The sequence below is a fragment of the Achroia grisella genome, unplaced genomic scaffold (genome assembly GCF_030625045.1).
Source record: "Achroia grisella isolate CSIRO2021 unplaced genomic scaffold, CSIRO_AGI_Agris_v1 utg841, whole genome shotgun sequence".
Lineage (NCBI taxonomy): Eukaryota > Metazoa > Arthropoda > Insecta > Lepidoptera > Pyralidae > Achroia > Achroia grisella.
In genome coordinates this window covers 2,581,174-2,592,275 of record NW_026713039.1, presented here as the reverse complement: position 1 = coordinate 2,592,275, position 11,102 = coordinate 2,581,174, and the positions used below count along the sequence as shown (strand labels likewise).

The window sequence follows — 11,102 nt, the reverse complement described above, 5'->3', positions numbered from 1 at the left end:
TCAGTGCTTCTCGTTTGGTTATTAATTTGAGATGTCCCAGTTTTAGGCAACGAGGCACACCACAGAAGGGTTCGGGGCCCAGTTGGACGGTTTTTGCCCCTAACTTTGCCAGATGGTCGGCATTCTCATTGCCTTCAATATTTGAATGCCCGGGGACCCATCTCAGTATAATATTATTTCTGCTTCCTAATAAGTTTAGAACGGATTTCGTACGAGTTAAGTGCTAGTAGAGCAGCTTGACTGTCCGAATAAATGTTTATGTTCTGTTTGCTGTAGTTAAGGCTTAGGATTACTTCCAGACATCTAATTAAGGCGTAAGTCTCTGCCTGAAAGATTAAGGCGTATTTTCCTAAGCCTATATAGTTGCAGATTTTGGGTTTTACACCGCATATTCCACATCCTACATCATCTCCTATTTTGACCCGTCTGTAACCAAACTAGGTCATGCTCTGAGTGAGTCGGTGTATGGTTATTTTGCCATTCGTCTCTTCCAGATATTTCGATTTTATAATATTGTACAAAGTTACACTCTGGTGCCATGTTGTCTTCAGGCATTCCCAGAATAGGATCGCTCATTATCGAGTCTTGTATAGTTTTTATGGCCAGGGAATGCCAAGATATCCTCCTTTGGGAACTTATTCTGAGCATATTGGCTTTCGCCTTTTCCTGTATAAATAAAGGAAGGGGTGTCAAGTCCAATAATGCGTCTAGAGCTGCTCCCGGCGTGGTGCTCATGGCTCCTGTAATAATCAGACAAGCAATTCTCTGTAGGCTATTTAGCTTGGTGGCAGCTGTGGATTGGAGGCCGATAGGTATTGAAATTGGGTCTAATTTTTGGCGCCAAACAGCTTTTGCGCCTAGCAGTTTGTAAATTGTTTTTAAATAGTCGTCTAGCGAACATATATTAAAACCAGCCACGCGGTGCTTCTTGGAAACCATTGTGATAAATTCCTGGTCAATGTGCCACGATGACAACTGATCTGACCTCATGTTCATCTTATCATCCTCCACTAGTGCCCCACCAGCATAAGCCAATAACGCAGGAAGAGCAAAAGACTATTATCATCCTTAAAAAAAACATGCATATAATTCCATCACGCCGATTATATACAGGGGAGAAGCCAAACTGGATTGCCAGTTGTAAATAAACTGTTAACGTACCCTCGGTAGCCCCCAATTCAAACGGGGATCAAAACCACGACGGTCTGAGCCGAGGTTCGTATCCCTAGCGGTGCTCAGACTGAAGTCGTATCCATCAGGCGGGAGTTGGTCCTGCAGTCGCTCCATAAGTCCTCTCTTGCTCCTTATGCTCCTTATCGTCTAGTGAAGCTGTAAAGGCCAGCTGCGGCCAACAGCATTAGAGTAGCATTAAAACCTCAGTAGTCAGCTGCGGTTCCGAGGGTGGATTGAGGAGCAACACCCTCGCAAACATGTAAGAAATAAAAAATCTGTCATTTCCTCCCGATTCAAATTGCTATCAAATCTTATTCAATACTTTTAGTATATTGAAGATAAATAGAATAAAATATGTATTATATATAAACTAATAACATGAGCTAATAAAAAAAAACTGTGACACGAGAATTTTATATATAACATCTATATAAATTTTGCTGCTTATATATAAACTGGACTGGTCTGTTCTGATAACGAAGACTGATTTATTTTGTTACTCAAGTAGCTATTATATTTATTTACTATTGTCAAATTTGACTGTTTGTATTCACACAAAATGTTAAATTTGTATTTTGAGCAATATTTATTTAAAAGAGCAACACGCAATTTTCTTGCTTGTTCTTCTTGTGATGAGATTGCGTTCCGAATGAGTTGTGGAATAAAAAAATGTTACTATTCAAAACATTTTTTTTCACAGATTTTTTTTCTTTGTATGAATAGACCATAAGGATTAGTAAATAGTAATATTATTGAGCAACATTTATTTAAAATAGCAACACTAGTTTCTCCCTCGTTCTTCTTGTGATAAAACTGCGTTCCGTATGAGTGGTAGAATAAAAAAATGTGACTGCACAGAAGTGTTTATATTGAGTTTATTTGAATAAAGATTATTTTTTATTTCTATATATGAATAGTCGATAAGGATTAGTAAATAGTAATATTATAGTTATTTATATTTCTAGATAGTATTCCCCGAATAGTTTACTAGTGGTTGACATAGTTGAAATTCGACCATAAATAATTTAAATTATAAGTTTGAACTTTATTAAGGTTCTATTGTCAAAGACACATGCATGGTAGTGAGTGTGTAAATGGCAGTTTTTTTTATTAATTTGATGTTTTTTATGCATAATTTAAGAACAATATTAGCATTTATATACTATTTTAAATTTGACGCGGTCATTATTTATATGTATAATTAGTAAATCATGGGATCTTACCACGCTTTGTTTAACTAGCTACTCGCCCGGGCTTCGCACGGGTGTACATGTATTATGTATATAAACCTTCCTCTTGAATCACTCTATCTATTAAAAACCGTTTCAAAATTCGTTGCGTAGTTATAAAGATTTAAGCAACATAGGGACGGACGGACAGCGAGATTTTATACTACGTAATGATCGGGAACTCAATAAAAATAAAACGTGGTAAGATCCCATGATTTACTAGTTATACGTATATTAGCATTGTACTCTGTAAGTGTGCGGAATTTTATATTCCTCCGTGTAATTTTCGTAGAAAGAGATACAAAGTTTTTGCTTCACGTATAAAGTAATGATATTGAGGTAGACTGTAAAGTCGTCTGCGTGTACCTCTACCTCATTTATTTCAGTCGCTAAGCAGCTTACTTAGTCAGTTTCTAATGCAATATATTATATAGGGATTGTATGGGGTAATAACACATGAGTGGCATCACGTTCACCATGATGTCGTGATGTCGTAATCACCGTGGTGCTGTTCATGTAAATAGACGATGGTTACCATTCACTATCATTACAATTTCATATAAAAAAAATATTATTTGTTTATTTTAAACTTTTTTTACTGTAGTATATAATTGTGTATATTATATAAACGGATCAAACGACTTAAGTGTTTTGTTTTCTTATTTTTCTGAATTCTTTGTAATTTGTTTTTTTTCTTTACTACTACAGGTGGCAAAAAAGCATACGCCCATCTGATGGTAAATTTATGTGTAACAGCGTTTGTATAGCGAGAACACATAATTTATATAATTTATTTATATTTGTACCGCCAACAATTATTCTCTGCACCGTCCACGGTTGACTGGTAGATAATGACGCAAGGTGTTAAGTCCGCCATATGTACTTTTGAATTATGTGCATTAAAGTTATATAAATAAATATTATAGTTACGATAAAGATTCCGTTTATATAATGTATACAATATGTCGTTGCTTGACCACAATGATTGTATAAAAAATGATCAGTCACCGGCGACTTAGGTCAGTGTGGAATTTATCCTTTTTTTCTTTATTAAATTATATAATATTTCTAAATTAAAAGTAGTCTAAGTTACTCCTTATAACATTAACTATCCGCATGGGAACCGTCCCGTCAAAAACGGTATATAATAACTAAAATAACGGAAGTTAACATTGTCTATCTACATATAAAAGTGTCATCAAAAGCGGTCCAACCGTTTCAGATATCAAAAACAGATAGACGGACAGACAAAATATATATTTTTCATGTAAGTACCGTATATACTTTCATATGCATTTAGTGGAAAGCTGTTAATTTGAAATTATAAATAGACACTTCAATTTTATTTGTATAGATTGATAACTTACTATGCCGTTTCTTGCCAGTTTTTCTCAACTGAAAATGCTTACCGAATAAGGCAATAAAGTGAACCTTATATAATATAAAATTGGTTTTATTTATTAGCTGCTTAAGTTGTTGTTTCTATTAAGTTCAACTTTCCTTCCATTATTTTAAGATAATAATTTTATAAATGCTTGGCGGTCCGCATAACCGTGTTTAACGGGCCGTGTGTTGGTCATCCCTAGCTTAAAATATCACAGAAGCACCCACTGAATGGTCACACATTTATGTGTATTAAATAAACATATTTATCCAACTCTTGAGAGTTTTAATTATATAACAGTTATATCTTGCATATTTCACACAGCACCATCTAGTCCCAAGCTAAGCAGAGATTGTGTTATATAGGCACTAAACAACTGATATAAATACTTAGATTTTTTTTTGTAAGTACATAATATACACAAAAAAACCCAGATCGATACAAACAATCATACTGATGAATACAAATATTTGTACCGTGCGAGGAATCGAACCTATGATCATCGGTAGTAAAGCGGTGTGCTAAACCGCTATACCACCGAGTTCGTCTATAATAAGATATACTTAAAATGCGCAGAAAATCCTCAGATGACTTAAGTGTTTGTTCAATTCTTGGTATTCTTTCTATAATATTATAAATGAGAAAGTTTGTGAGTATGGATGGATGTTTGTTACTCTTTCACGCAAAAACTAAGGAACAAATGTGGATTAAACTTTACAGTAACATAGCTTGTACATCAGAATAACACATAGGCTATAATTTAATAAGATATATAAATTGGGAGATATATAAGTGTGATGCAGATGAAGTCGCGCGGGTCAATTAGTTAAAAATAATAAACAAATTCGATATTTAATTTATTGATTACATTTTACATAAATTATTATAACATTATTATACACATCAATTTTACAATTTCAATATTATTTTGAATATCACAACAACAATAACAAGATGAGAATATTGACTAACGTGCGTACATATCAGGCGGAAGTTGGCCTTCATAAGCAGCCGCTCCATAACTCCTTCCTTTGGTTTGGAGTGCCATCTGCACTCGCCCTCTATCGTCCGGTGAAGCTGTAAAGGCCAGCTGCGACTACCAGTATTACAATAATAATAATCTTTATTTGATTCAGACGGATCGTTACAATATTATTTATACAATAGTGTACAATAGTACACTTTCTAGACAATACCAATCCTTTCAGTATTTATGTGTGACCTGGCTTCTGAACTAGCATTAGCCGTATGAATGATATGATGAATAATCCGAAAGAAAGTGCGTACATCTCCAATTGTACATAGCAAAGTCGCTGTTTTGTTTTGTGTAATTTATTTCTAAATCACGCAACGAATTTTGCTACTGTTTTCATGATTATTTCGGAAATTTCTTCCGGAATGTTTATATGCAATATATGTATGGATTTTTAGCAATATGGACTAATAACGCCAATGATACCATATCAGGTTGACATCCAAGCAGTGCCCCTGTAAACCATTGCGTTAAATACCTGAGTAATTGTCCCATGGCCTAACTGATCTGACCTAATATTCATCAACTCATTCTCGTTAGAGCAGAAGGGTGTAAAAGACCATTATCACCTTTTAAAAAAACATGTATTTAAGTAGAATTACGTTACGTAGATTAAGCACAGGTTAGAAACCGGGCTGGGTTGCAAGTTATGAATAAAATACTTTTATAATTTAATAATTACTTGCCTGTTTCAATACTATAAAGTCGTATAGCTATTCACTCATAAATTACTCATAACTCATTATAATCAAACGACAACAATAAATGAAATAATTAATAGTGGATGGCGTACTTGAAAATATTGATAAAAATTAATTAAATATCTTTCTTATAATTTTTCTCAACGTTTTTTTCTTTAAGCCACTTCACATGCGTAGGTCCTCTTTTATCATTTTCTTCTTTTATCTTTCAAACCTTTTATACATACAATATATTGTATTGATTTCCAACCCACATTTGTTTGATCCGACCGTGTAATTGACTAATAAAAGAGCAACATACTAAAACGACTGTTAATTAATATATATCACACAACTATATCATGAAAATTTCTTCCTAATTTCTCCAGCTGTTTTTAACACAAGCTTTAATATTCATTCAGACACCTTTTGCCTCGTATCGATTTTATTATATGTAAAGCTAAGGTGTAAAATATGAATTATTATACAACATATAAATACTTAACAAAAAAATACCACTAAAAACAAAATATTTTACAAATACAATAACTAAATGTTATAACATTAAACGATTATATTAACAAAAACAGCATAAAATGTTTGTTTAGCATGAGCTATTCAAAGAAAGACAAGTTCAGACACCCAGTGCAATTATTATACTTATTTTATGACCATAACAATCATCGCTTTATGGTAAACCTATGGTTATATATGGTTAACTCATGAGATATATAATATAACCTCAAAAATTTTATCTTGTTTGCAAAGCACGCTTTCGCGTCATCATATTACTCTACACTTAATTATCTTGGTGCTTCGTTGATGTCACGTCACAAACAATTAATTATTTCCATGCTTCGCTGATATCACGTCGCTTAGGTTTAAATATACCCATGCTTCGCTGATATCACGTCGCATAGACCTAATTATACCTATGCTTCGCTGGTATCACGTCGCTTAGATCTAATTATTCCCACGCTTCGCTGATAACTTAAATGTTGAATCTGGTTTCGGAGCCGTCGGCGAGCATGAGAGTGACAGTGCGAGAGTTGGCCCACACAAGCCGAGCGAGGCGAGCGGGGTTGAGACGCGCGACATCCGCCATAGGCGCTGTACTGTAACATTTTACGCAGCGAGTCTGCGCCGCGCCCAGTCCGAACATGCCTGCAAATATATATAAACCATTTATACTTACAATTATTTAGCGGACTGAACAATAAGTTGAAGATGGAGATTAAATTTGTATCGGTCTGGGTGTTTTGAACAATAAGTTGAAGATTGAGATTAAATTTGTATCGGTCTGGGTGTTTTGAACAATAAGTTGTAGATGGAGATTAAATTTGTATCGGTCTGGGTGTTTTGAACAATGATTGAGATGGAGATTAAATTTGTATCGGTCTGGGTGTTTTGAACAATAAGTTGAAGATTGAGATTAAATTTGTATCGGTCTGGGTGTTTTGAACAATAAGTTGAAGATGGAGATTAAATTTGTATCGGTCTGGGTGTTTTGAACAATAAGTTGAAGATGGAGATTAAATTTGTATCGGTCTGGGTGTTTTGAACAATAAGTTGCAGATGGAGATTAAATTTGTATCGGTCTGGGTGTTTTGAACAATAAGTTGAAGATTGAGATTAAATTTGTATCGGTCTGGGTGTTTTGAACAATAAGTTGAAGATGGAGATTAAATTTGTATCGGTCTGGGTGTTTTGAACAATAAGTTGAAGATGGAGATTAAATTTGTATCGGTCTGGGTGTTTTGAACAATTAGTTGAAGATGGAGATTAAATTTGTATCGGTCTGGGTGTTTTGAACAATAAGTTGAAGATGGAGATTAAATTTGTATCGGTCTGGGTGTTTTGAACAATAAGTTGTAGATTGAGATTAAATTTGTATCGGTCTGGGTGTTTTGAACAATAAGTTGAAGATGCAGATTAAATTTGTATCGGTCTGGGTGTTTTGAACAATAAGTTGAAGATGGAGATTAAATTTGTCTCGGTCTGGGTGTTTTGAACAATAAGTTGAAGATGGATCTTATATTTGTATAGGTCTGGGTGTTTTGAAAAATAAGTTGAAGCTGGAGATTAAATTTGTATCGGTCTGGGTGTTTTGAACAATAAGTTGAAGATGGAGATTAAATTTGTACCGGTCTGGGTGTTTTGAACAATAAGTTGAAGATGGAGATTAAATTTGTATCGGTCTGGGTGTTTTGAACAATAAGTTGAAGATTGAGATTAAATTTGTATCGGTCTGTGTGTTTTGAACAATAAGTTGAAGATGGAGATTATATTTGTATCGGTCTGGGTGTTTTGAACAATAAGTTGAATATCGAGATTAAATTTGTATCGGTCTGGGTGTTTTGAACAATAAGTTGAAGATGGAGATTAAATTTGTATCGGTCTGGGTGTTACTTCCGATGGTCGCCTGTTCGATTCCTTGCACGGTAAATATATTTGTATTTGTGAGTATAATTATTTGTATCGGTCTGGGTGTTTTGAACAATAAGTTGAAGATGGAGATTAAATTTGTATCGGTCTGGGTGTTTTGAACAATAAGTTGAAGATGGAGATTAAATTTGTATCGGTCTGGGTGTTTTGAACAATAAGTTGAAGATGGAGATTAAATTTGTATCGGTCTGGGTGTTTTGAACAATAAGTTGAAGATGGAGATTAAATTTGTATCGGTCTGGGTGTTTTGAACAATAAGTTGAAGATGGAGATTAAATTTGTATCGGTCTGGGTGTTTTGAACAATAAGTTGAAGATTGAGATTAAATTTGTATCGGTCTGGGTGTTTTGAACAATAAGTTGAAGATGGAGATTAAATTTGTATCGGTCTGGGTGTTTTGAACAATAAGTTGAAGATGGAGATTAAATTTGTATCGGTCTGGGTGTTTTGAACAATAAGTTGAAGATGGAGATTAAATTTGTATCGGTCTGGGTGTTTTGAACAATAAGTTGAAGATGGAGATTAAATTTGTATCGGTCTGGGTGTTTTGAACAATAAGTTGAAGATTGAGATTAAATTTGTATCGGTCTGGGTGTTTTGAACAATAAGTTGAAGATTGAGATTAAACCATATCAATGTGGACGTTATCTGGCCTAATGTAACTGTAAATATGGGGGGAATGGGATTGTTGTTAACATAGGTTAATATCCCCTATTGCTAGCAATATACCATGTCAAGTTGCCCCACGCGGTTTCCTTGAAAATTATCAAGCATATATCACAGCAGTGGTATTATTATCCTACGTTACAAACAACACACTTCTCCCATTTTTGAAGTATTTTTTTATTGTTTGAACAGTTTTTTTTTTAAAGGATGATAATGGAGTGGTACATTCGCCTGCGCTAACGGTTTACGCTGGCGGGGCACCAGTGGAGGATGATAAGGTGAGCATGACGTCAGATCAGTTAGCCCAACGTGACAAATTCACCGGGAATGTATCACGATGGTTTCCAGGGGGAACCGCGTGGAGGTCGATCTGACATGGTACATTGCTAGCAATGGGATCATTAGTCCACATTACTAACAATCCCTCCCCCATGTTTGAACAGTTTACACTGGCGAGGCTCTGAAGGGAGATAAGATGAGCATGAGTGTGTAGAGTATACTTTTATAGATGATAATGAAATTGTGGGGTCAAGAGATATATGACTAGTAAAAAATTGTTTAAAGAAAATGTAAATGGAACGGATCTGTATATGGCGAGTGACGGATAATTTTATAGATGGCCAGTAATCATGAATTACCTTTTGTAATGATTTGCAATGATTATTATAAAATTATATACAATACTCCACAGAATGATACATCCTCCCGCATTACCGGTTTACGCTGGCGAGGCACCCGTGGAAGATAGAGTGTATGGAGTATTTTTTGAATGGGTGATAAGGGTGATAATTAAATAATTCATTCGCTTGCGCTAACGGTATTCGTAGGCGAAGCATCAGTGGTAGGATGATAGGACAAGTATGAGTGTATGGATTATAGTTTTTATGGATGATAATGGATTAGACGGGTACAACTAAACACCCGTTTGCGTTAATGGATTATGCTGGCGAGGCACCAGTGGAACATAGGCGTGTGTAGTGTCAGGAGCGTGACCTGCGGTGGTCTGCCAGAAGGAGAGGCGGTTGTCAGCGGCGGCGTAGGAGACGAGGTAGCGCCCGTCGGGGCTGAAGGCTGCGGCGGCGACCGGGCCGGCGTGCGCGGCCAGCGACTGGCAGCGCCCCGCGCGCAGCTCGTACAGCGCCAGCTGCCCCGTGTGGCTGCCCACTGCACACACCACCCTCCCGTCACATCGCACGGCTCACGCATTCACGGCCTCGGTGCTCTAGCGGTTTAGCTCACCGCTTTACCTCCGATGGTCGCGGATTCGATTTCTCGTACGGTGCAAGCGTTTGTATTCTTGCGTATGATTGTTTGTATCGGTCTGGGTGTTTACTATGTATATATTTAAAAAGAAATCTTTGGAGCAACAATATACTTATCAAGTTACAGATAATTTTATACATCTATAACGTTTTTACTACATGCATATGAATATAAATACGGTACACCAAAATAAAATGTTTTACAATTTTTGTCTGTCAGTCTGTTTGTTCCGGCTAATCTCTGAAATGGCTGGACCGATTTTGACGGGACTTCTTTTGGCATATAGCTTCTATGTAATAAAGAGTTACTTAGACTACTTTTATTTTAGAATAAAGTTTTTATTTTAGAAAAAGAAGAAGACGAAGAAAACTGAACGTTTAATTGGTGAATCATAACAGTGACAGGACGTTAATGGGTTATTACAATATGATAATGTACCTGCTATCCTCCTAGTGGCCGGGCAGTGTGATACTTGGTTGTACCGACATATGGCCGGGAACACCTCGTTCAGACCCTTGCTCTTCAGGTGAGACTGGTCAACGCAGTGTAAGATTATGTCCATGACCTGGAAATATCAGATATAAAATTGTTACCTAATTCATAAAAGAAATTGACGCGGTCGTACTTACTTGTTTATGGGTGTCTGTCTATAAGAGGTGCACTGCGATGATCCGAGGGGGCCGGTGGAAAGGGTAAGGAGCACAAAGAGAGAGGGGAGGGGGAGAAACGGGACGAGTCGCACGGAGGAATAAAACATTATTTGTAGAGAAAAAGGAAAAATAACATCATGGCTGAACGCAATAGTACATTACCCCAGGGAGGTACCGGTCGCTCTGCGGCCGGAGAATCCTCCCCCACCGCACCGGATTCGCCGGGGGTGGGCCGTCCCACGTACTCTGGGGGGGACACGGGCAGCGATGAGGAGAGGTATCAGAGGGAGCTGATGCGGAAGTATGGGGCCGTCGACTACCTGGAGGCCCTTGAACGACATGTGGCGGACATGGACTCGGAGTGTACAGGGTCCTCCATGTCGTTCCGATCCGAGGATAACATTGGGGAGGCTAGAGGGAGTACCTCGCCCCCCAAAAAACATCGAAAGAGGCGGATCGCGGAGAGAGGTCAGGAGGAGCTCGACTCCGATGACGATGAAGCCGACCACGTGCAGCTGTCATCTGCTGCACGGAGGAGCAGGGCCAGGGGCCCTCCAACGGCCAAGAGAGGAGCGCGAA

At 37.0% G+C, this 11,102-nt stretch overlaps 1 protein-coding gene across 1 annotated transcript in view; it reads right to left on the bottom strand.

Moving 5' to 3' along the window:
• Positions 1–5,736: 5,736 nt before the first annotated feature.
• The window catches only part of LOC131852236 (WD repeat-containing protein 7), a 117,218-nt gene continuing 111,852 nt past the window's right edge, over positions 5,737–11,102 (bottom strand). The window contains exons 33-35 of the mRNA XM_059202883.1: positions 10,312–10,438; positions 9,604–9,774; positions 5,737–6,663 (exon numbers count right to left, since the gene is read on the bottom strand). Of these exons, the coding sequence (XP_059058866.1) occupies positions 6,491–6,663; positions 9,604–9,774; positions 10,312–10,438 (471 nt within the window). The 3' untranslated portion in view covers positions 5,737–6,490. The remainder of the gene's footprint in view (positions 6,664–9,603; positions 9,775–10,311; positions 10,439–11,102) is intronic.